The 26,417-nt window shown below is 45.0% G+C and overlaps 1 protein-coding gene and 1 long non-coding RNA gene across 14 annotated transcripts in view; one reads left to right on the forward strand and one right to left on the reverse strand.

The window, feature by feature from the left end:
• The window catches only part of FAM118B (family with sequence similarity 118 member B), a 50,482-nt gene that overhangs the window by 16,233 nt on the left and 7,832 nt on the right, over positions 1-26,417 (reverse strand). For 5 of the 13 annotated variants that reach the window (XM_044281790.1, XM_044281791.1, XM_044281782.1 and 2 more), the window contains 7 exons: positions 14,667-14,718; positions 13,991-14,070; positions 8,340-8,592; positions 7,968-8,195; positions 7,163-7,291; positions 4,714-4,999; positions 159-218 (listed from right to left, as the gene is read on the reverse strand). In XM_044281790.1, coding sequence (XP_044137725.1) covers positions 159-218; positions 4,714-4,999; positions 7,163-7,291; positions 7,968-8,195; positions 8,340-8,592; positions 13,991-14,067 — 1,033 coding nt within the window. In that variant the 5' untranslated portion in view covers positions 14,068-14,070; positions 14,667-14,718. Of the gene's footprint in view, positions 1-158; positions 219-4,713; positions 5,000-7,162; positions 7,292-7,967; positions 8,196-8,339; positions 8,593-9,942; positions 10,004-13,990; positions 14,071-14,311; positions 14,554-14,666; positions 14,719-15,072; positions 15,127-16,718; positions 17,093-26,417 lie in introns of those variants that run through there. The other 8 variants (XM_044281792.1, XM_044281789.1, XM_044281787.1 and 5 more) reach the window with 7 other exon arrangements.
• The window catches only part of LOC122928687, a 30,213-nt gene continuing 19,022 nt past the window's right edge, over positions 15,227-26,417 (forward strand). Inside the window, exons 1-3 of the long non-coding RNA XR_006387918.1 lie at positions 15,227-15,252; positions 21,918-22,098; positions 26,146-26,220. This is a non-coding gene — a long non-coding RNA (uncharacterized LOC122928687). The remainder of the gene's footprint in view (positions 15,253-21,917; positions 22,099-26,145; positions 26,221-26,417) is intronic.

Here is a 26,417-nt window from a genome sequence, read left to right on the forward strand (position 1 = left end):
CAAACCCTCAACAATCTGATATTGATGACCCATGAGGAGGATAGGTCAACAATACCTACAAGCTAGAATACCCATTTAAAGTTTAAGTGTAGGGGAGTTTACCAGCAAGAGAACAAGGCTTCTGTACAAGACACAGCACAAGACAATTGCCTCCCTACCTTTGCTCTGACAATTTGCAAGGCTGGGGCCATTTTTCAGGGGGACCTCCCTGGTTACTCCTGTTACACAGAGGAAAGAAGCAGATGAATGGTGGCTTCTACCAGATTGAATCATTTCCAGTCGTTTTATCTACTATTCAGGCTGCGGATGTGCCAAGTGCCCAGGGCTAGGGCGAGGTGATCTGGAAACCTGGAAATTATGCAGCCGTGTCACCTGAGCACAGTGCAACAGATAAGAGGAGAGGTTGAAATAAAAAAAGATCTAAATTGTGTAGGAAATCATGTGGAGGATCTGCCAGTGATTGGCATCTGCCCAAGACCAGGACAATAAGACAATATTGCCAGCACCGACACAGATCTCTGCACTGAAGAACAACTGTACAGTGGCTGAAAAGCTGAACTGTACACAAGCCAATAAGCAGATACATCCAGTCTACTCTTGCAAGTCACTACAGTCATTTCCCCAGTAGATTTAGAGGGGTTATCCAAGACTATAAAAATGCCCCCCCATATGCCGGGCACCTCACAATTAATATACCTGGCACCTCACAATTAATATACCTGGCTCCCTACACCACCGCTGCAGCTTCTCCCCATGAGCAGATGAAAATATCCGGTGTCGGGGGGAGGGGGAGCAGCCAATGGCAGACGGGGACGAACCTCCCTAGTGTCACCCGCGATGGATAACCCCTTTAAGTAAACTGGACCCAGCCATGTAAATATATAAGTGAATCGCCCAGAACAACACTAAACCTAGTAATGAATGCTGCTCCCTAATAATTGTCAGTCCCCTAGAAGTTCCACAGAAAACACAAGGGTTAATCTAGACATAGGGTCTAAAGCAGCGTGTTCCAAGACCTCTTCCATCTTCAACTGGTGCAGGCTGAGGAGCAGGGCAAAGGAAATGAGGATGGGCTTCATTTTTTTTTGTCTAATTGCTGACAGGGTACAGCAGCGAGGCTCCTGATCTAGCCAGCTGTCTTACAGCCAAACAAAGAACAGAGAGGAGGGGAGGAGAAGAGAACATGGCTCTGGGACACAGAATATACAGTGGGGCAAAAAAGTATTTAGTCAGCCAACAATTGTGCAAGTTCTCCCACTGAGAGAGGCCTTTCATCATCGGTACACTTCAACTAAGACAGAATAGGGGGAAAGAATACAGGAAATCACATTGCAAGATTTCTAATGAATTAATTGGTAAATTCCTTGGTAAAATAAGTATTTGGTCACCTACAAACAAGCAAGATTTCTGGCTCTCACAGACCTGTAACTTCTTCTTTAAGAGGCTCCTCTGTCCTCCACTTGTTACCTGTATTAATGGCACCTGTTTCAACTTGTTATCAGTATAAAAGACACCTGTCCACAACCTCAAACAGTCACACTCCAAGCTCCACTATGGCCAAGACCAAAAGAGCTGTCGAAGGACACCAGAAACAAAATTGTAGACCTGCACCAGGATGGGAAGACTGAATCTGCAATAGGCAAGCAGCTTGGTGTGAAGAAATCAACTGTGGGAGCTTTTATTATAAAATGGAAGACATACAAGACCATTGAATCTCCATCTGGTGCTCCACGCAAAATCTCACCTCGTGGGGTCAAAATGATCACAAGAGCGGTGAGCAAAAATCAGAGAACCACACCAGGGGACCTAGTGAATGATCTTCAGAGAGCTGGGACCAAAGTAACAAAGGCTACCATCAGTAACACACTACACCACTAGGGATTCAAATCCTGCAGTGCCATGTGTGTCCCCCTGCCTAAGCCAGTACATGTCTGGGCCCGTCTGAAGTTTGGTAGAGAGCATTTGGATGATCAAGAAGAGGATTGGGAGAATCTCATATGGTCAGATGAAACCAAATTAGAACTTTTTGGTAAAAACTCAACTCGTCATGTTTGGAGGAGAAAAAATGAGTTGCATCCAAAGAACACCATACCTACTGTGAAGCATGGGGGTGAAAACATCATGCTTTGGAGCTGTTTTTCTGCTAAGGGACATGGACGTCTGGATCCATGTAAAGGAAAAGAATGAATGGGGCCATGTATCGTGAGATTTTGAGTAAAAAACCTCCTTCCATCAGCAAGGGCATTGAAGATGAAACGTGGCTGCGTCTTTAAGCATGACAATGATCCAAAACACACCGCCCGGGCAACGAAGGAGTGGCTTTGTAAGAAGCATTTCAAGTTCCCGCAGTGGGCCTAGCCAGTCTCCAGATCTCAACCTCATAGAAAACCTTTGGAGGGAGTTGAAAGTCTGTGTTGCCCAGCGACCGCCCCAAAACATCACTGCTCTAGAGGAGATCTGCATGGAGGAATGGGCCAAAATACCAGCAACAGTGTGTGAAAACTTACAGAAAACGTTTGACCTCTGTCATTGCCAACAAAGGGTATATAACAAAGTATTGAGATGAACTTTTGTTATTGACCAAATACTTATTTTCCACCATAATTTGCAAATACATTCTTTAAAAAAAAGAAAAATAAAAAAAAATTAAAAAAAATTATGAGAAAAAAAAAAATCCACAAAATCAATCTTATGTCTCTCATAGTTGAGGTATACCTATGATGAAAATGACTGACCTCGCTCATCTTTTTAAGTGGGAGAACTTGCACAATTGGTGGCTGACTAAATACTTTTTTGCCCCACTGTACATCCATTAGTTTTAACCCCTTCACGCAACTTGACATAACTGTATGTTAAGGTAAGGTCCAACTTCAAGGTTTTAGCACAAAAGTAGTAAAACAAAAACAAGCTACATTAATTTGGTATTGGTTGTAATTGCAATCTGCAAAATCCCGACCACCAGCCGGCCAAAAAGAAGAGCACTCTGACGCTCGCTTTCAGTAGCTCCCATTGTGGTGTATGAGAGCTATGGATACAGCGCAGCATACTTACACACAGAATAAAAGTAACACTTTACATAAAGGAGATGCGTCACCAAAAATGTTATCCTCCAGTTAAAACCAGATAGCAGCACATATCCTTTATTCTAATCTGCTTTTATTTTCTGATTACAGATTTATTTATTCTGTTTCCTGAACAGGATTATGGGGGTGGCCATCTTGCCTGAGCTATTAATATAATTTAGAAAGCATTAAAAAATTGCTTTATGGCAGCCACATGGGCCATAGACACAATGGTCAGGAGGGGACCCTATTGACTTCTAAGGGAGGGTTTTCTAGGCATGATCTGTGCCCTGCACAGAGTTCGTTGTACAAGGAAAGAATAGATAAACTTTGACAATCACCTATTGAGAATGGTGGATCCTGTGTTATCTATACACTGAGGAGGAATTAGAATGACGGATAAGCAGGTAACTGCAGTAAACTCATCTGTACAGACAAGAAGTGGCGCCTATTAGGTTTAGTGGCCAGTGCGAAAACCGCTGAATTTTATGGTTTAAATTATTTAAAAATATGTTAAAGGATAACTGTCAGATTTATTATTTTTTTGCTAAAGTGTAGGGCAAGTGATGGGTAACAATTTAGCAATAGACTTTATTTAACCAAAACATTTCAGCCCCAGTTTTGTACCAAAAATAAACGTTTTGGCTAAATAAAGTCTATTGCAAAATTGTTACCCATCACTTGCCCTACACTTTAGCAAAACATAAAAAAATAGGACAGTTATCCTTTAAACATAAAAACGGGATTTAAACAATAGGTCATTTTCTGCTGCCACATTCCCTTCAAGCTGTACAGTGAACAGTTTATAAAGAATGCCACAATTGCTGGGTCTTGAAGAAAAAAAAAAAAAAGCATTCATGCAACTATGTGGACAGAAAAATAAAACCGTTAAGAAAATTGCTTTGTCCTGAAAAGTCCCAAAAAAGTAGGTCCTAAAGAGGGGTTGTCTGTAAATTTTTGAACTCCTTTGCGCACCTTGGTGCAACTATATGCTTCATACACAGTGAGTGACAGCTTATTACACAGCTGACACCTGACCTCTGGCGGGATCAGAGATAACTCAAATCCAGGCCGTTTAGATACATCTGAGCGGTTAGACAGAGTGGGGCTGCGTCTGTCCTCCAATCGACACTCCCATGATGCAAACTTGGGGACAGATATCTTACTAATAGTTTGGTAAGTTTGTATTATGTAGGGGGCAGTTTGTTTTTCCTACATCAGATCATTGTTCAGCGCTTTGGGTAAAACAAAATTTGCTAGAATGCAAGTCACCAGAGCAAGCAGGGAATGCTGGAAGACTCCCGAGCTGATCAGAGGTAAAAATACTATTAGTCCAAACACTGTGCCAACAGCTTTAGAGCTGAAAGCATGAGACACACACAGTGGCCCCTGGGTTGAGTTCCAATCCATCAATTATCATCACGAGGTCTACATGTTCTCACTGTGCTCATTTTCCTCCCAAACTGCAAAACGTTTATCTGGCTGCCTAACAAATTACCACAAAGGTTAGTATGTCCCGCATAGGGGAACCTGATAGCGACCCAGTCTGTGACCTGGTTGGTGCTTATATGTAGCTACTATAACATTGATCTAGCTGTGGATACACTGCACAACCACATATGGCGACACGGAGCGAGAGAGTGATCTGTACCTGTGCGTCCTCTTGTGGAGATTTCATTTGCTAGTCTCTCAAAGTATTCGGGGAGGTCATAGTACTCCGTGCCATAGGAGATGACCTTAATTCCCTTGTCTAGCATGTTCTCCCGCAGCTTCTTGAATTCATCAACATCTTCTCTACGAACCAGCATGAAATGTTCCAGATCTGACTTGTGTTTTACAGCCTCCAGGAACAAGGCCTGGAACGTTGTATCGTCCACGGTGCGGCCGCAGCCCAGGAAAAGAAAGGACTTGGTCTCATAGAGCTTCTGAATTTCCCTCTGCAGGAGTAATATGTAGTAATATAAATGATAATAAGTAATACAAATTATATGTTATAACATTACTTTTAATAACATTATATTAACTATTATATGTAATTATATAGCTGATAATATGTAAATACCTAAAATTATAATATGTATTATGTGATTAATTATAATATGTAAAACAAACACAACAGTAAATCATAGGGGCCGTGACCCTTCAGCTCATGAAACAAAACAGGGCTAAGAGTTAAATGGTGGAATGAGCAGAGGCGCACCGCCAATGAGGTGTGGTGATTGCCTCAGGCAGCACTAGGTAAGGCCAAGAGAAGGACAGCGTTAGGGCCATGGGCAATGACCGGCTTCAATTGTAAGAATGCTTATCTCTACATCTTCAACTGCATCGCTGTACTCAGGACAATACAGCAATACAGTTGAATGCTGCGACGGGGCATTGGAGTGATGTCTTCCTGGCCCACCGTTTCCGCTACGAGGCTTTAGTCCTAGTTCCTGTAGCCTATCAGAGGCTGGTGTCATCATTATCGCTCTGCCTGATCCGGGCTGCATACAGCTCAGGGCACAGACTATAAGAGGTAAGTAGGTAAGTATTTGACTTTATTATTTTTATTTATATTTAGCAGCATGCTGTTGGGCCACAATGGAGAGGGGGGGGGGAGGCATTTGTTTGTAACTGGAGAAAGCACTATGGGAACATTGCGGCTGTAGAAAGGAGCATTTTTTTACTGACACGTTATAAGGGAGCATTTTTTTTTGTACATAGAGCACATTTTAAGGATACATTTTTGTACTTGTACTGGCACACATTATAAGGTGGCCACTATGGGGACATTTGTTCTACATGGGGCACGTTTTTTTTGTACTGGCACATGTCATAAGGGAGCATTTTTTGTACTGGCACACATAAGAGGGTATTTGATTACTGCCACACATTATAAGGGAGCATTTTTGTACTGGCACACATTGCAAGACGACATTTTTTTTTACTGGTAAACATTATAAGGGTTCATTGTTTGTACAGAAACACATTATAGGGGGTAATTATTACTACTAAGGGTACTATGGGGGCATTATTACTTCTGGGAGCAAAATAAGGGACATTATTACTATTGGTTGCATTGTTTCCACAGTGCATTCTGGCAGAGAATTAATATTACTATTGGTGGGACTTTTGGGAGGACTGTTACATTGGGAGGCACCCTGGCACAGTATCAGCTTAGAACAATTATTTTTGGAGGACGCTAAGTTTATGGCACTATAAGTTTTAGGGACACTATTTGTTGGGCACAGTTATTTTTAGGGCACTGTGTGCCAATGATTATTGAAGGGTAACTATCTATATAGTAATAGTATTTTCAGGGGGGATTATCTGCTTCTGCAGTATAGTATTGGGAAGCACAACGGACAAAGTATTAGAGGTGGTGAGATTGGGTGTTCAGAAGGTGGGGAGGAGGATGGAAAAGTAGGAAAATAAGAGGTCTGTCAGACTCTGCAGAGACAAGAGATGTCTGAAAGAAATCATGGCGGTCTGGTCTGAATGGAGAAGATAAAGAAATAGAACATCTACAACAGATGACACATCACTGGATGTACAGTAAGAGGTATGTGGCGCTGTATTACCCTGTATTTCTTGTAGCTCTATATGTAATGTTTTCCAAGTATGTCTTTAACCCCTTTCCCTCCATTTCTACTGTTAGGTTAAGAAATTGGCATGGGGGGGGGGGTCCATTTTAGTTTTCTCCTCAGGCAGCAAAAAGGCTAGGTGCAGCCCTGGGAATGAGCAGTCATCAGTAGCACAGAGTATTTCAGGTGACAGGTAGTGACATGTATGGCTGCTTGGGACAGTAGCAGTTACATAAATAAGGGAATTAACATGGTGCCCAGAGGCACAAAATATTTCAGGAGAGAAACATGCTGATTTTGTGAGATGTAGTAACAGACAGTGGAACATACAGAGTGCAAACAGCACAGAGTGTTTCAGCAGAGGAATGTATAAATGACCCTATAGGCTCTCTGGTTAGACACATCTATGTTCTTGATCTCAGCAACAAGGGGGGGGGGGGGGGGAGACACACACACGACTCATAGAACTTATGGATAATATTACAATTTATATGCAGCTTGGTGTTATTAGATGAAGTGGGGGAAGGGTGAGCTCACCATAACCTCAGTGTTTCTAAGAACGTTCTGGTATCCAGCTGGGTGAAGGACAATGCCGCTGGGGTTGGTGTAGACGCCGTGTATATGCAGGACACTCAGTTTCTTCTTTCCCTGAGCCCATTCAAGTACCTGGTAATAATAGGACACTCCGATGTTACAGACAAAGATGTGAGGCGGATCATAGATTGCACATCACAAGGTAAAAATCCTCGATGCAAAAACGACCAGTCTATAAAACAAGTGCATCACTGCTAGTGTTAAGCGAATCAAAACATCTGAAGTGGAATTCGATCCGAAGTTTAGGAAAAATTTGGTTAGCCACGAATATCTCACTCTTCGTGATAGCAAATCAATGTTTCCTAAAATGGTGGCTAAAAATAAATTATACTCACTTTATCCACTTGATCGCGGAGAGGCTATCCGCTACGGTCTTGATTGAAGAAAACCCGCCAAAAGGACCTGCAGCAAGCATGAAGACATCATGCTCGCCCCAGGTTCTTTGGTGGGTTTGCCTTAAATCAAGCCTGGAGCGGAGATCAAGTGGATGAAGTGAGCATAATTTTTTATTTATTTTCTTTAACCCTGGATTAACCACCTGAGCACCTAAATGTCAATCTTAGATGCTGCAATCAGAGTTGAATGTGGCACCTGAGGGGTTAAATGATGGGTGTTGGAGTGATCGCCGTTCCCCATCATTGCACCCGCTCCATACAATGAAAAGTGATTCACAAGGAAGTAATTCGTAACAAATTGAATTTTTTTATGAAATTTTCAAAACTTCACTCATCTCTAATCACCACTTCACCTTCTTCTCGTCTGTGAGGTCTATGGATTCCAGCTGTTTTCCCTGATGAACTGCGTAGATCTCAAGCAGGTTGTCGAAGTTAGTTGTCAGGACGAGTGCACCATGCTCCATGAGCTGCAGCACGGACTGTAAGAGCTGCTTCCCCGAGTCCTCCATCTTTGATTCTAGGTCATCAAAGACTTCATAGAGACAGTCCTTGAAGAAGGTGGAGCGGACATTACTGGTGCGCTGCAACAACATCAAACAGCAGGTGGCAGAAAATTATAACATGCACAAGGAAATGTCACAGACTGTTTAGGAAACTAACCACAAGATGGCAAATTAACTGAACGGAGACCCACCCAGGTCACCGGATCATCACAGCCCCCTTACCGGTGAGAGCTTCTGAATGAGATCATGAGCTACGTGGATCAGATTTTTGTCTTCATGGAGACATTTCTGGAATTTTTTGCTCTCTTCTTCTTCTAGAAGGTCAAAGTCAATAGCAGCATCGAGCAGGGCCTGAATTAACCCTTTCCAAGATTTCAGCGCAGGGACTTGAGGTGCTACAGCTGCACTAATACCAGTCCCGATCACCAGCACCAGTTCTTGGGGCTTCTTGGTCTTTAAGCTTGGTAACAGTTTTCTGTAAGACACAAAATCTGGTTTAATACAACTAGTAGAGGGTTGGCCCTGTTGCACCCAAGCGACAACCCGTTTCCAAGTAGCATTTTACCAGTATGCATGTAGCGGTATTTTGTACTTTTTTTTTTTTTTTGCCAGAAACTGCAATAGGGGAACCTACCAGAACCACCACTGCAGATGTGAACTTAGTCTAATCCAGTCTCATTCTTCTATCTGAGAACTTATATCGTAAAGTTACAAGCCCAACAACTGAGGCTGCGCTACTGAGAGATTCTGATACCATGTCCCTCTACTGATTTCTGTCAGGTGCAGTGTTGAATGTTCACACATAGGGGGGATTTATCAAAACTGGTGGAAAGAAAAACGGACGTAGTTGCCCATAGCAATCCAATCAGATTCCACCTTTCATTTTCCAAAGGAGCTCTGAAATATGAAATGTGTAATCCAATTAGTTATGGGCAAATAAGCCAGTTTTCCTTTACATCAGTTTTGGTAAATATTGCCCAGAGGAGACTAGTGCCCCAGTGACATCACCGGGTGGGCGGGTCAGAAGAGGAAGAGTAAATGGTAGGAGCAAAATGTGCAGACTGTCAGGCTGCTGGGGAGGGTGGAGGCTCCAGACATTTTACTATGTAACAAATGAGCATTTCATCCTATTTCCACATTCAGCGGACATCCTGCTTACTCATTATTCAGCCTGTACCTGGGATCTTCAGGAGGGACATATCTGACCGGCTACAAGATGGACGAGACCAACACTGCTGACCTCCTAGTATCGCACCACCACTAACAGCGACATTGTATAATAAAACCTACAGACCATGACGGATCCTGATCTCTACGGATGCATCAAATGAGAGAATTACGGAATCAGAAACTGGCAGGACAGAGTCTGAACGTCACACGATCTGCTCCCCGGACACTGATATTAAGGCCCACAACCTACTATACAAAGTATATGGCTGCATGTGCCGGGATGAGAATGTCACAGACAGAGTTACATAGTGAAATCATCAAAAGTCTGTAGCAGTACAGAGTATTTAAGCTCATACTGCTAATATCTATGCTACATCTCAAACTAACTATGGGTGCAACCTTGAACCAGGGTGGCGGAACAATACAAGGCACTGAACGCTTTCAACAGCAGCTGCCACTAAGGGGAGGTGACCTATGAATATATATAGTGGAAGCTGTACAGTATAAATCAATCTGTAGTAAGCTCCCTCTAGTGGAGGCTGGAGGCACAATTTTATTTTGGAACTGGTTGTGAAGGGAAGCAGAAAATTTGGAGATCGGCATCAGAGATATTGAGCTAAAATGTGTTATAAAATAAAACTGCAATTAGACTTACCGATAATTTTGTTTCCTTGAATCCACCATGACGGCTACCATAGAGAGATGACCTTTGTCCTCTATAGGGGCAGGAACACAGAGAGTTTAAAAGGCCACCACCCACTCTCACCCTCAGTGTTTTACAAATTACCAAAGTGGGTGCAGCCTTGGTATAGACCAAGTGATATATATATATAAAATATATATTTTATTTATTTTTTGCAAGCAAAGAACCTAAGTATTACGTCATACTCAGATCTTAAATATGTACAGGGTGGGAATAACAGAGCCGTCATGGTGGATTCAAGGAAACAAAATTACCGGTAAGTCTAATTACGGTTTTCCTTATCATCCACCAAGACGGCTACCATAGAGAACTACCAGATTATTTGGTGGGGGGAGGGGGGGTAATATCAGCTTGCAGAATTTTTTGACCAAAGGACAAATCTGCCCCAGCTGAAACATTAACAAGATAGTGTTTTATGAACGTGTTTATACTTGACCAGGTAGCAGCTTTGCAGATGGTATCCAGTGAAACGCCAGCTTTCTCTGCCCAAGAGGATGCCATTGCCCTGGTGGAATGGTCTCCAATGTTGGTCGGGCTAGACAGACCTATCAGGGACTAATAGCATGAGATGGTAGATTTAATCCAGCGCCCGATAGAGGCCTTGGAAACTTTTTTCCCCTTGTTCTGCCCTGCAAATTGAACTAGGAGATTATCATCTTTCCTAAAATATTTGGTGACTGTCAGATACAGGATAATGGCCTCTCTTACGTCCAGGAGATGGAATTGTGTCTCATCTGGGCTAAGAACGTCTGTAGCGAAGGATGGCAGAATGATTTCCTGGTCCCTGTGGAAGTTTGATACCACCTTGGGAAGGAATCCCGGATCCAATTTAAAAATAGAAATGCCGTCTTGTACGACAGGTGTTTGATAGAGATGTCTGACAAAGGTGTGAATGGGGGCTTGTCAGACCACTCAATACTATGTTTAAGTTCTATTGTGGTACCCTCGGGGTAAGGGACGGTCTTATTCTGGACGCTGCCCGTATAAACCTCCTAATCCACATGTGGCTGGATAGGTCAGAGTTATAGAAAGCTCCGAATGCGGAAATTTGTACTTTTAACGTACTTGCTTTAAATCCCATGTCCAGGCCCCTTTGGAGAAAATCTAAAATTTCCTGAATGCAAGGGGGAGATTTATTGGGAGAGGCATCCCCTAGCCAGGAGCAGTATTTCTTCCATATTTTAAGATAAATAGCCGTGGTGACTTTCTTACAGCTGGATTTCAGAGTATTTATAACCTTTCCTTGAGATTTATGATGGTACGAGAGGATCTGTCATGTTTTTGGACCAAGAATAGTCTTGAGTAATACCCCCCCTCCCCCTTTCTGGCTTGGGCACCTCTGCTATGACACCTGAAATTTTTAAGTCTAAGACTCCCTGCCAGATCTTTTTTAACACACCCGGACTGTGGGATGTCACCTGAAATCTTTTTGGGGGTTTTGAGGAAAATTCTATGCCGTATCCGCTTTGGATTATATTTAGGGCCCAAGGATTTTGGGTCACCTTCTGCCATGGCGATAGAAAATTCCTCAATCTTCCCCCGACGCTGGTGTCATTGCTTATCGGACTGTTTATTCTGGGGATTATTCTGTTTATTCTGCCTTTGCCTCCTTTTGGATAACTCCATCGTCCTATCTTCCCTTTACCTCTATAGGATTTTGACTGGGAAGAGTAGGGACAAAAAGGTTTTTTCTTTTTCTCTTCTGGGAATCCTTTTTTTGTATCCGCTGCCTTTTCTAAGATTGTGTCGAGAACAGGCCCGAACACATACTCTCCAGAGAAGGCAATGGAGCACAGTTTGGCTTTTGATGCTCTGTCGCCGCCCCCAGGACTTAACCCATAATGCCCTTCTTGCAGCGTTTGAAAGAGCTGCGTCCTTCGCGGCAAATCTGACAGATTCCGCAGAGGCGTCAGCTAAAAAGGCCGTGGCGGACCTAAGAAGGGGGATGGAACCTAGGATTTCTTCCCTGGGAGTCTTGTTTTTTTTAAATGATTCTCAAGCTCATTAAGCCAGATATACATAGTTCTGGCAACTGATGTCGCTGCTATGTTGGTCTTAATACCAAACATGGAGGTCTCCCAGCATTTACGTAGCAGAGAATCGGCTTTCCTCTCCATTGGGTCAGATAATTGTGAAGAGTCCTCAAATGGGAGGGAAGTCTTTTTTACCACCTTTGCGACCTGAACGTCGATTTTTGGTGTCTCATTAAAGATTTTTGTTTCCGCTGGGTCAAACAACAATCTTTGTCTAAATTTTCTAGAGACACCCAGTTTCTTTTCAGCATCACTCTATTCGTCTAGGATCATGTCCCTTAGATTTTTTTTGTTCTAAGTCCCCCAAACATTTCATCTTGAACCGATTTGGGCTTTTGGACATCCTTGATGCCCATAGTAGACCGTACGGCTCCCAAAAGGTCGTCAATGTTTTCAGAAGAAAAATAAAATTTTCTTGCGTCCTCCACAATTTCGCCCTCAGACAAGTAGCACACCTTGCGTTTCTGGCCTTGACCTTAGCTTTTGCCCCCTATAAGAGAGGAGCGACTATGCATTAGGCAAGTATAAGGCACACAGAAAGAAACAATTTGTTTCATATCCCCCACAGGGTAACTCACTGTTGGAGTGACCGAGGGGGGATCCGCTGATTCCATGAGGCTTGCCGGGGTGTCTGGAGCAGACATCTCCTGGAGCTGACAGGACTTCACAGTGGAGGCAATGATTATTCGAAAGTGCCGCTCTTTACATGCCGAGCGGCGTCTGACGTCATTGGTATGCACGCGTATGTGCTGTCCACTGTAGCCTAGCTCCACCCCCACCCGGAAATGCCATAGCGTCGGACCTGCAGCATGTAGAGATGCCGGCGTGCCGTGCTCATGGCGGTCTGCTTCCGCACTGGAGAGAAGGGAGACACCGGGAGATGGAAGGAAAACAGGCCCCCGATAACAGGGATGAGTTCCCTCAAGTGCTACACCTCTGCCCAGCATTGGAATATACCACAGGAGAGCAGAGGGAGATGGGAAACAATACCGCACAATACAGGTACCTAACAATTGTTTTCTTAAAGCGATACCTCCCGCCGGATGTGCTCTGTGTAGGTGCTCCATAGGGACAGGAAAACACTGAGGTCCCTATAGGTCATCTCTCTATGGTAGCCATCATGGTGGATGATAAGGAAATCTTTTTTTTTTTTTATGCATGCATGCGTTTAGGCATTACTATATGTGAGATAACCCCTCACTCCATCACAAAATCCTGGGTAGATTTTCCCATCATGAACATTTCATCAACACGCTTTAATACGTTTGGCGCCTGCACATGTAGTGCCCTTCTCCTGAATTACTTTACAGCATGCTGCTTGACTTAAGAACCTGCTCGTTTCTGCTCAGTGATCTGTCGAGGACAGACTGTACGATCCTGGAGAAAAAGAGCGTTCTTCTAGGGATTAGAGACGGATACTGGTAGGGGTCTGGCTCCTCAGTTTTGGCAGGGGCTACTGAAGGTGGGGGGGAGGCATTCCTTGCACAAGTGGCCGCCTCTGTAAGTTTAACCCGTGCAAAGTAGCAAAGGTGAAAGTAGGTGGGAAATAAATAGTAATAATACACAACCTATATAAGACGATAGTGCCAAATGACTGCTTATCTAATAGTGTCAGTATCATAGTGCCCTAAAATATTTCCTATCGTGCTATACAGTGAACACATAACAGAGCCATATGGTGCCAAATAACAGTTCCTTCATTTGCTCTTATAACACTGCCATATTATGTCTATGTGATAGTGTGGTACAGAAAATTCATAACACAGCTATAGCAAAAAGAATTGGGAAGAAGGATTGTGTCTGAGATTACATGACCCTGAAATGTCCTCTATTCTGCCCCCCCGTCCCCCGCAGTTGAGGGTACAGTAACAGGTTGCGGAGTTGGGCATTACATTGTAGCCATACTATACTATGTGAGAGACCACAAGGAACATTTACTTGGAGGGTCTAGATAAAGGGTGACTTACCTGGGCTTCTTGGCTGGGGGAATGCCGTCTTCTATCAGCGTTGGCCTCTCTGACTTTAGGTGCAGGGCAGAAGCCATCGACTGCGAGACAGAAGATACAACGTTTACTCCCTGGTCCGAAAAACAAAACCTCGACAGAACTGAACTAGGACTCACAGCATACAATGGTACATTCACAATCAGTTCCCTACTTTATCTCCTTCCTCTTTTCAGGTGCCTATCCCCTTCCATGCACATCCCTGGAAAACCCCATAACCCTAATCCAACGCTACACCTATGCTACTCCAGCAGTAATAAATGATCTACGGCCCCACAAACTCACCACACTGGGGCCACAAGCTGGGAGCCGATGGGACACTGGATGAATATCTGGGCCCTAAAGTAAAAATTAGCCTTTGGCAAGAAAAGTAAGACTCTCTGTTCCTACACCGCTGTGGGATCCTGTATCCGCACTCGTAACGTCTATAGAGCTTTCTTTGTGATTATACTGGAAATATTAAAAAAAATAATAATCATCCCCGGTCTAAAAAGTGATTGTTTTCCAAGATAGCGGTGATTGCGGGGAAGGGCAGCCAAGAAGCAGGCAGGCGTCACCATGGCAGCACAGGCAGGAATCGGGAAGTGGCCACCCCGGGCCCAGAGTTTCCAGCAGCTCTCCACATTAGTGACATTCTTACCTTACAGAGCCAGACACTTCCTGGTGGTGCGAGCGCTCAGATCATCAAGACCCTGCAAGGAGGAGAGGAAGGAAGACATCAGCTCAGAGACTGTGTCACATCTGGATGATACCACCAGTCATATCACACAGGTTAAAGGGGGCCTCCGCTTTATGTCAGCAAACGCTTAGTCACGCTATAATGAAAAAGTTCTACCGCAGCTTTCTAAAAGTTTTTTCAATGACATCCAGAGGCGTAAAGCCAGTGCAGACATAAAACTTCTCACAGCTGAGGATCTGCTACAATGCATCGGTCCAGACAAGCCTCTCTTAACTGAACTGCGGACTGATGCACTCTACTTGCACTGGTACATTGTAGCAAACCATCAGGACACAAGAGAGATAGGTAATGCTGATGTAATGCTCACGGGCAATTCTCTAGACTGGGTATTCGTTCTGATCAGCCCATAGCCACTGAAAGCAGGTAGGGATTTTGAAATGGTGAGGAGGGGAAACACAAATCACCACCTAATTAACATAGCTGACCACACCCACTATACGAAGTTCCTTTTGTTGCGACCATGAAAGGAAGAGGCTACGATAATGAGGTAAAGCGTGAGAGATTTCACAATGTTTTCCTCAGGGAAACATTGGAGAGACACTGCGATTCAGAGGTGACTTTTTAGAGCTACACTACGCACGGCACAGGCAGCAGCACATTGTAGGCAGGCTTTTATAGCTAAATGATAAAGTACATGGAAGATATACTAGATTGGACTGTAGTATGCAGGTTGACGTGCCATGATAAATAAGTGGGTATGGGATGCAGTTTGGCCACTCGGTTCACCATCACTAGCCTAGGCTATAAGAAGATTGCCCACACCCTGAAACTGAGCTGCAGCACGTTGGCCAAGACCATACAGCGGTTTAACAAGGTTCCACTCAGAACAGGCCTCGCCATGGTCGACCAAAGAAGTGGAGTGCACAGGCTCAGCGTCATATCCAGAGGTTGTCTTTTCAAAATAGATGTATGAGTGCCGCCATCATTGCTGCAGGGGTCACAGGAGTGAGGGGTCAGCCTGTCAGTGCTAAGTCCATACACTGAACTGAATTGGTCTGCATGGCTGACATCCCAGAAGGAAGCCTCCTCTAAAGATCATGTACAAGAAAGCCCACAAAGAAGACAAGCAGACTAAGGACATGAATTACTGGAACCATGTCCTGTGGTCTGATGAGACCAAGATAAAGTTATTTGGTTCAGATGGCGTCAAGCGTGTGTGGCGGCAACCAGGTTAGGGGTGCAAATACAAGTGTGTCCTGCCTACAGTCAAGCATGGTGGTGGCAGAGTCATGGTTTGGGGCTGTATGAGTGCTGCCGGCTGTGGGGAGCTACAGGTCATTGAGGGAACCATGAATGCCAACATGTACTGTGACATACTGAAGCAGAGCATCATCCCTTCCCTTAGGAAACTGGGCCGCAGGGCAGCATTCCAACATGATAACACCCCAAACTTACCTCCAAGACGACCACTGCCTTCCTAAAAAAACTGAGGGTAAAGGTGCTGGACTGGGCAAGCATGTCTCCAGACCTAATCCCTATTTAGCATCCTCAAATGGAAGCTGGAGCAGCGCAAGGTCTCTAACATCCATCAGCTCCGTGATGTTGTCATGGAGGAGTGAAAGGGGGTACTCACTTTTGTTGGCAGCGGTTTAGACATTAATGGTGTGTTGAGCTATGGTGAGGGCACACCAAATTTTCAGTTATACAAGCTGTACACTGACTACTTTACATTTGTACTGAAGTGTCATATCTTCAGTGTTGTCACATGAAAAGATGTAATAAAATATTTACGAAAATGGGAGGGGTGTACTCAATTTTGTGAGATACTGTACCTCCTAGACACAAACTGGTGAGGCGACCTGTACCTTTAAGAGCAGCAAAATCACAGCAACATTCAGATGCAAAAAACAGGCTCAATGCAGCCAGGAAGGGTCCAACACAAGAGCTGACAATCTAACGTACATGTAAATAGAAGGAGCCCATCCCTTGTCACCATACAGCGACAGGACATACCTCACCTAGGTGGAGAGCAGGCATCAGCTGTGTGCGTTCAGGTTATATCCAGCCCTGTCTAGTCACAGCTCAGATTTCTCCAGGAAAATGATGTAAGGGGAACTGAGGCTGGAACAACGGGTGCCCAAGAGTCATCCACGGACTAGGGGGAGGTGGCAGCCTGGGCTCTATTCCTGGACATGGAATGAGAAGGAGGAGGAGATTTCAGGGGGCAGCAAGTGGGCTCACCCAAAGGACGTTAACCTGCAGTGATGACTGCCGAATCTGTATTAGTGTCTGACGACTACTGCACCTGTAGCAGCAACTGCCCCTTGTACTGACCACTATTGCCCCTGTAGTGACGACTACTGCACCTATAGCAGCAACTGCCCCTTGTACTGACCACTACTGCCCCCTGTAGTGACGACTACTGCACCTGTAGCAGCAACTGCCCCTTGTACTGATTACTACTGCCCCTGTAGTGACGACTACTGCACCTGTAGCAGCAACTGCCCCTTGTACTGACGACCACTGCCCCTGTAGTGACGACTGCTGCACCTGTAGCAGCAACTGCCCCTTGTACTGATTACTACTGCCCCTGTAGTGACGACTACTGCACCTGTAGCAGCAACTGCCCCTTGTACTGACGACCACTGCCCCTGTAGTGACGACTACTGCACCTGTAGCAGCAACTGCCCCTTGTACTGATTACTACTGCCCCTGTAGTGACGACTACTGCACCTGTAGCAGCAACTGCCCCTTGTACTGACGACCACTGCCCCTATAGTGACGACTGCTGCACCTGTAGCAGCAACTGCCCCTGTAGTGACGACTACTGCACCTGTAGCAGCAACTGCCCCTTGTACTGACCACTACTGCCCCTGTAGTGACAACTACTGCACCTATAGCAGCAACTGCCCCTTGTACTGACCACTACTGCCCCCTGTAGTGACGACTACTGCACATGAAGCAGCAACTGCCCCTTGTACTGACCACTACTGCCCCTGTAGTGACGACTACTGCACCTATAGCAGCAACTGCCCCTTGTACTGACCACTACTGCCCCCTGTAGTGACGACTACTGCACCTGTAGCAGCAACTGCCCCTTATACTGACCACCACTGCCCCTGTAGTGACGACTGCTGCACCTGTAGCAGCAACTATCCCTGTAGTGACGACTACTGCACCTGTAGCAGCAACTGCCCCTTGTACTGACCACTACTGCCCCTGTAGTGACGACTTCTGCACCTATAGCAGCAACTGCCCCTTGTACTGACCACTACTGCCCCCTGTAGTGACGACTACTGCACCTGTAGCAGCAACTGCCCCTTATACAGACCACCACTGCCCCTGTAGTGACGACTGCTGCACCTGTAGCAGCAACTATCCCTGTAGTGACGACTACTGCACCTGTAGCAGCAACTGCCCCTTATACTGACCACCACTGCCCCTGTAGTGACGACTGCTGCACCTGTAGCAGCAACTATCCCTGTAGTGACGACTACTGCACCTGTAGCAGCAACTGCCCCTTGTACTGACCACTACTGCCCCTGTAGTGACAACTACTGGACCTATAGCAGCAACTGCCCCTTGTACTGACCACTACTGCCCCCTGTAGTGACGACTACTGCACATGTAGCAGCAACTGCCCCTTGTACTGACCACTACTGCCCCCTGGTAGCAGCAACTGCCCATCTCCGCAGTGTGGACTGCGACAACTGCCCCCTGTAGCGACGACTACTGCCCCCTGTAGCGGCAAATTCCCCCCCCCCCTATAGTGACGACCACTGCACTTGTAGTAGCAACTCCCCCCTATAGTGACTACTATTGCAACTGTAGCAGCAGCTGCTGCCCCGTTGTGACGACTACTGCACCTATAGCAGCATCTGCTCCATGTAGTGACAACTACTGCACCTATAGCAGCAAATTACCCCCTCCCCTATTGTGACGACTACTGCCCCCTATAGCAGCATCTGCTCCATGTAGTGACGACTACTGCACCTATAGCAGCATCTGCTCCATGTAGTGACAACTACTGCACCTATAGCAGCATCTGCTCCATGTAGTGACAACTACTGCACCTATAGCAGCATCTGCTCCATGTAGTGACAACTACTGCACCTATAGCAGCATCTGCTCCATGTAGTGACAACTACTGCACCTATAGCAGCATCTGCTCCATGTAGTGACAACTACTGCACCTATAGCAGCATCTGCTCCATGTAGTGACAACTACTGCACCTATAGCAGCATCTGCTCCATGTAGTGACAACTACTGCACCTATAGCAGCATCTGCTCCATGTAGTGACAACTACTGCACCTATAGCAGCATCTGCTCCATGTAGTGACAACTACTGCACCTATAGCAGCATCTGCTCCATGTAGTGACAACTACTGCACCTATAGCAGCATCTGCTCCATGTAGTGACAACTACTGCACCTATAGCAGCATCTGCTCCATGTAGTGACGACTACTGCACCTATAGCAGCATCTGCTCCATGTAGTGACGACTACTGCACCTATAGCAGCATCTGCTCCATGTAGTGACAACTACTGCACCTATAGCAGCAAATTACCCCCTCCCCTATTGTGACGACTACTGCCCCCTATAGCCACAACTGCTCCATGTTGTGACGACCACTGCCCCCTGTAGCGGCAAATCCCCCCCCCCCCTATAGTGACGACCACTGCACTTGTAGTAGCAACTCCCCCCTATAGTGACTACTACTGCACCTATAGCAGCATCTGCTCCATGTAGTGACGACTACTGCACCTATAGCAGCATCTGCTCCATGTAGTGACAACTACTGCACCTATAGCAGCAAATTACCCCCTCCCCTATTGTGACGACTACTGCCCCCTATAGCCACACCTGCTCCATGTTGTGACGACCACTGCACCTGTAATAGCAACTGCCCCCCAACTGTAATGAAGACTACTCCTCCTGTAGCAGTAAAATGCCCTTTCCCTTATAGTGAGAACTACTGCAGTTGTACTAGCGAATGCTTCACCTATGGCCCATATGGAATATTCACACACTTTGGGGTCTTTTACCATGCTCGGCAGTTTTTTTAAGAGTGCGATTAGACCGGAGTAGTGGATTAGCCTGTCACTATTTTCTATAGTATTTATAAGGAGTAACACAGCAGGTGATCAATTAGGCGAGGAGTCTTATGGGAAAGCTAGGTGACAACCAATATGGCTACCGTAACAGCAAAGTTGTCCCACCACTTTCCTAGAGCCATGAATGCCTAATTAGACTAGGGAAAAGCTGGGTGACAACCACTGGGAGACATACACTAGTTACTGGACTGTGAATGCCTCGTCCTCTTCCCGCATTAGATTGTAAGCTCTTGTGGCCAGAGATCTCTCCTCTCTGGTATAGGTCATTCTGTTTTATTATTACAATGTGGCCGATCCTCAAGTCTGTGGTCAATTTGTGTTTCTTAGGGCTCATTCAGACGGCCGTAGTGTTTTACGATCTGCAAATTGCGGATCCATTAAACACGGATACTGGCCTATATCCACTATGACAAAAAAAATGCCTATTCTTGTCCGCAATTGCGGGGCCAAAGAACGGAACTACGGATGCGAACAGCACATGGTGTGCTGTCCGCATCTTTTGCATCCCCGTTGAAATGAATCGGTCTGCACTCTTTCAAAATTGTAGAACGGGTGCGGAACCAAACATACGTCCGTCTGAATGAGCCCTTAAAATAATACACCAGTTTCCAGTAGGGCACTTTTCCAAAAACAGACAGCCCTATGCCGCTCAGCGCCCGCTTATCTGTCTACCGTCTGCTGCTCCCTTTAAAAGGGGTTACGCAGTGTCTGGACCCTGGTGACCTATGGATGACACTCCCATTGTTGCTGTATCCTCGTCTGTATGCCGATAGATGTGGATGTTAATACTTATGCAAACTTGCACTTTGCCTGGCAATTAAAAGGGGTTGTGCAGTGTCAGGATACTGATGACATGTCCTTAGTACTCATCCGAGTGAATGGGACGAGTAGCTGTACGAGCTAGACGAGCGCTGCAGCCTCCTCAGACAGCAGATGGTGGGGGCGACGGGGGTCCGACCCCTCCAATCTGATAAGGATGGCCTATGCTGAGGATAGGTCATCAATGTCCTGACACTGCACAAACTAACTGCCAGGCAAAGTGCAAGTTTGCAGAAGTATTAACATCCACATCCATCAGGATAAAGTCAAGAATACAGACGTGATGGAATGTGACGGTTGGGGAGCTGGGAGACCCCCCCCCCCCTCCAAGACACAAGAGGAAGCAGAAGATATCCACATAAAACTGCATAGTACCAGCAGTCTGTTGGGAATTCTTACGCTGGGGTCCAGTAATCCAGAATGTCTGATAATCTGTCATTTTTACTGAATACATAAATAGGAATTCTCCCACGTTTCAGGGAGTTCGCCTTTACGCTGTGTTGACCGCCTGCGTCTTTTTCAGGGTAAATTGTGTCCAGAAGTAAAAGGCGGTAAATTTGTCACGGCTGAAGTCCAGGCCCCCACCACTCACAAGTGCCAAGGATGGCACAAAAACGCCCATGCGACTAAAAACTGTCATTTTAAAAAGTCACAAAACGGGGTCACGTAACTTTCTTTTATGCCAAAAACTGGCATATCGCCGATAGTAAAGGACCCCCCCAATGTGTTAACGTCATGTCTGTTTGGTAAGTGGGGGACAGGGCAGGGGCGTCTCTCCTTAGGTGGATTACTAGAAAAATGCAAATGTCATTTTGTAGGTGACATTTGCACAATCCTCTCGATGTCACTGTTACAGTGGGACGGATGTGAAGGATTAGTAGTAAGAACACAAGAGAAAGACGCAGCATGAAGATCATAACTCCAAATAATTAGGGAAATCTCCAAATCCTGAAGCGTCCTTGTCCTTATGGGCTCCAGTGTGCCCCCCGTGGCCGTAATGCGGCCCGCATACAGTGGGTACGCAGTACATGGGCACCGGCATTCTGCATCACGGATCCCGGACCCATTCACTTGAATGGGTCCGCAATCACAGGGATGCCAGGCGTAGGCATGGATCGGAACCCCACAGAAGCACTACGGAGTGCTTCCGTGGCGTTTCTGGCCGTGCCTTCACACCGCAAAAAAGTCAAGTCTTTCACAGCACCAAAATGCACATCATGCCTGCCACTTGTGATTAGCTCTTATTAATATTCTATTTGTGTCTGACATCCCCCAGGTAAATAACAGATGCTGATGACATCCACTAAGTATCGGTTCCTTATGCAACTTTTCCTAGTTCCAGAACAGCGCACACACAGTCGAGTCACGTTATTCTAACTACTTCCTACTTTCGACATTGGCAGCGTGTAGCACATGAAGAAGTCCCGTGTGGCGAGCTGGCTTGGTGGGTATATGAGGTGTGTGACAGGCTGTCTGCAGACATATCCCTCGTCCTGTCCTGGGTAAAAGGGACGATTTATCAGAGTTGTAAAAAGAGATGATTATTGGCTTTCAGGCCAAGGGTGGCGGTATTTCTGAAACTGAGCATATTGTGAACTGTTCACTTGCTGCTGTGCAGAAAGTGTATCGTGAGGGGACAAATGGCATCGTTGTCAATAAGCGATGTGGAAACCGAATCAGCACTGCTACAATGGGGGCTACAATATTCATGGCAGTACCGGAATTGGACCTCCGCTGATTGGTAAAGGGTTGCCTTCTCCGGTGAATTACGTTTTCTGCTTCATCGAACGGATGGACGTTGGCGTGTCAGGTGATTAACATCAGAGAACAAACACCCTGCAACCATTGCTGGAGGAGCACAAACTGGTGGTGGCAGCGTTATGGTCTGGGAAATGTTTTCATTGCATTCTATGGACCTACTCATCCATGTGGAAGGCACGCTCAAGTAGGGTTGCACCAGGTATCCAACTTTCGATACCTAATCAATACTCTTGCACCCGGATTGATCCAATACTGGGATATAGAATCTTTTAGAGAACATGCCCTCGGCGCACACCATGTTCTCCTCAGCTGGCAAACTAGGGAAGGAGGGAGTCCCTCCCCACTGTGACCCGGCCGCCACTGCCACCAATGAAAAGATTGAGAGGGGGGCCTGTTGGCCACTGCACCACCAATAAATATAATGAACCCCTTAATGCAAATGTAGGCAGTGGGTGCTGGCCATATCACATATCCGGCACCCAGCCTCAATGACAGAGAACAGCAATCCCGCTCAATTAACCCTTCAGGTGTGGCACCTGAGGGGTTAATTGACACGGTTCGGCGGGATCTCTGTTATTAAGGCCGTCTACATTTGTATTAAGGGGTTACTTATATGCATTGGTGGCGCAGTGGCAGCGGTGAAATCGCGGGGCTCTGATCGGTTACCATGGCAGCCAGGACGCTGCTCAAGCCATCCATGGTAAGCCCCCTGCTGTTGTGTGCACAAAGGACAGTGCAGCAGGGACAGTGTATTAAGGGTTAATCACAAGTGGCAGGCATGTTATTCAAGGGTTCTAGCCCCTAAGGGGACTAACAGTTATTAACCACTTCCAGACTGGGCCATTTGCCCCTTTCCTGGCCAGGCCAAATTTTGCAAATCTGACATGTATCACTTTATGTGGTAATAACTTTGGAACACTTACTTATCCAAGCCATTCTGAGATTGTTTTCTCGTGACACATTGTACATCATGTTAATGGTAAATTTGAGTCAAATTTGTTTTACCTTTATTTATAAAGAAAATCCAAAAGTTAACAAAAATTTGAAAAAAATGCACTGTTTTCTAAATTTGAATCTCTCTGCTTTTGAGGGCTCATGTACATGTACGTATATTCTTTCTGTGTCAGTTCCGTTTTTTTTCTGGACTGTATACGGAATCATTCATTTCAGTGGGTCCCCAGTGTGCATTCCGTTTCCGTATTTCCGTTCCGCAAAAAAAATAGAACATGTCCTATTATTGTCCGCATTACGGACAGGGATAGTACTATTCTATCAGGGGCCAGCCGTTCCATTCCATTTTTAGCAGACCGTAAAATACATACTGTTGTGTGCATGAGCCCTAAGACAGATAGTGATACCTCATAAAATACTCAATTAACATCCACCATATGTCTACTTTATGTTGGCATCATTTTAGTAATGCAAAAACACAAATGCAATCGCACTCTGCAAACCAGCACTCTGCTGGTTTGCATGTGTGTTTTTTGCGTTTGTATCTGTATTTCGCCATAGCAATGAGCACCTGCATAGGGTTGTGCGGCCTAACCCCCACATCATTTTAGTAATGTTATTTAATTTTTTTAGGATGTTAAAAGGTTTAGAATTTTAGAAGCAATTTTAAAAAAATTTAAGAACATTTCCAATATCAACTTTTTTAAGGACCAGTTCAGTTATGAAATCACTTTGAGGAGCTCACATAATAGAAACCACCCATAAATTAGCCCATTTCAGAAACGACACCCCTCAAACTATTCAAAACTGGTTGTAGAAATGTTGTTAACGCTCTAAGTATTCCACAGGAAGTAAAGCAAAATAGAGTTTACAGAAACAGCCCATATGTGGTCGTAAATTGCTGTATGGTCACACGGCAGGGCACAGAAGGCAAGGAGTGCCATATGGTTTTTGGTGGGCAGATTTTAAAAAGACCTTGAGGTAACCCCACAGTGAAAACCCCCAAAAAGTGACAACATTTTGTAAACTACACCACCCAAGGAATTTTTAAGGGGTGTAGTGAGCACTTGACCCAACAGGCTTTTCATAGAATGTATAATACTTGGCTGTGAAAATGAAAATTTTTTTTTTACAAGAAAATTGTGCTTTAGCCCCAAACTTTCTTTTTCACAAAAGATAACCAGAGAATATCCCTTTGCTACCTTAGCTAACAATTTGCTACCCATTTTCTCCTGAATACAGTAACACCCCAATTGCGGTTGTAAACTGTTATTTTGAGCTATGCCAGGGCTCAGAAGGGAAGGAGTGGCATCTGGATTTTCTAACATGGAATTTTCTGTCATGGTGTTTAAGAGTGATAACTTTTACATTTTTTGTTGACTGAGCTGTGTGAGGGCTTATTTTGTGCGAGGCAAGCTGTCAATTTTATTGGCACCATTTTGGAGTACTTTCTGGTCCCTTTTTATCTCATTTTTGGGGAGGTGAAGTTACAAAAAAAAAAAAGCAGTTTGGGGTCATTTTTCCATCTTAATACAATAACAAGTTTTTTTTAGAACAACTCATGTTTTTGTGTTGCGATTTTTCTGGCTATGGTCTTGTGAGAGGGCTTGTTTTTTTGGGGAGTTGACAAAAAAAAAAAAGCTGTTTTGGAGTAATTTGTATTATATATATTTTTTTTTACGATGTTCACTTGATGGGGTAGATTATGTGATATATTTGGCATTGCCATGTTTAACAACTGGCTCTACAAAAAAGTCTATTTTTTTTATTAATTATTTTTTTTACGTTTAAGGCTACTTTCACACCTGCGTTCAGGTGTCCGCTCGTGAGCTCCGTTTGAAGGGGCTCACAAGCGGCCCTGAACACAGCCGTCTGGCCCTAATGCATTCTCAGTGGAGGCGGATCCACTGAGAATGCATCCGTCTGCCAGCGCTCAGCCTCCGCTCTGCTCAGTGAGCGGACACCTGAACGCTGCAAGCAGCGTTCGGGTGTCCGTCTGGCCGTGCGGATCCGTCCAGACTTATAATGGAAGTCAATGGGGACGGATCCGCTTGAAGATGACACCATATGGCTCAATCTTCAAGCGGATCCGTCCCCCATTGACTTTCAATGTAAAGTCTGAACGGATCCGCTCAGGCTACTTTCACACTTAGAAATTTTTCTAAGTTATAATGCAGACGGATCCGTTCTGAACGGATGCAAACGTCTGCATTATAGGAGCGGATCCGTCTGATGAAACATCAGACGGACCCGCTCCGAACGCTAGTGTGAAAGTAGCCTTACACAATAAGAGCATTAGCGTGCAGCTGTCATCTCTGAAAAGATGTTCTAAAACGTCTGATCATAAATAAACCCGACCACCCAAGACATTTATAGTCAATGAGCGGTTGGGAAGTGGTTCAAAATAAAAAGTAAAAAATTAACAGACTATTAAAAAAAAAAAAAAAAAAAAAAAAAAAAAAAATCTAAATCACGCCCTTTCCCAATTTTACATATAAAATATATAAAACAATAAAAAATAAACATATTAGGATCACCATGTCTAAAAAAGTCTGAACTATTAAAATAGTCCATGACACCACCAGGAGAAAGGGTCCTCCCAGGACAGGAAACCCACAGGTATTTAGGAAGGAGGGGCCTCTCTATCCCTCTGTGGTTTTTAGAGACGAATGAGAGCACCCCCGAAATCCATGCTTCTGATCCATCTGAATCCACATGGTTTTAATTCATCAAACTCTTTTCTCTTTTTTTTTCGTCTCACCCGATGCACCATAACCAAAACCAAAACCAAGACACATCACCAACACCATGAAACAAAAGGGGGGAAATGAGGGTGATGTCATGGACTCAGGAAAATCTAATTACCGGTAAGAGTAATAATCATTTTTCCTCTTCTCGTAGGACAGCACCAGGAGAGATTCCAGAGATAGAACTTAAGGTGGGATAATAGCTTGTAGAACCTTGTGACCGAAAGAATGGTCAGAAACAGAGGAAAGGTCCAGTCTATAGTGCTTATAAACAGTAAGGGCAAAAGACCAGGTAGCCGCATTGTAGGTATTGGCTT

This window comes from Bufo gargarizans, chromosome 2 (genome assembly GCF_014858855.1).
Source record: "Bufo gargarizans isolate SCDJY-AF-19 chromosome 2, ASM1485885v1, whole genome shotgun sequence".
NCBI lineage: Eukaryota > Metazoa > Chordata > Amphibia > Anura > Bufonidae > Bufo > Bufo gargarizans.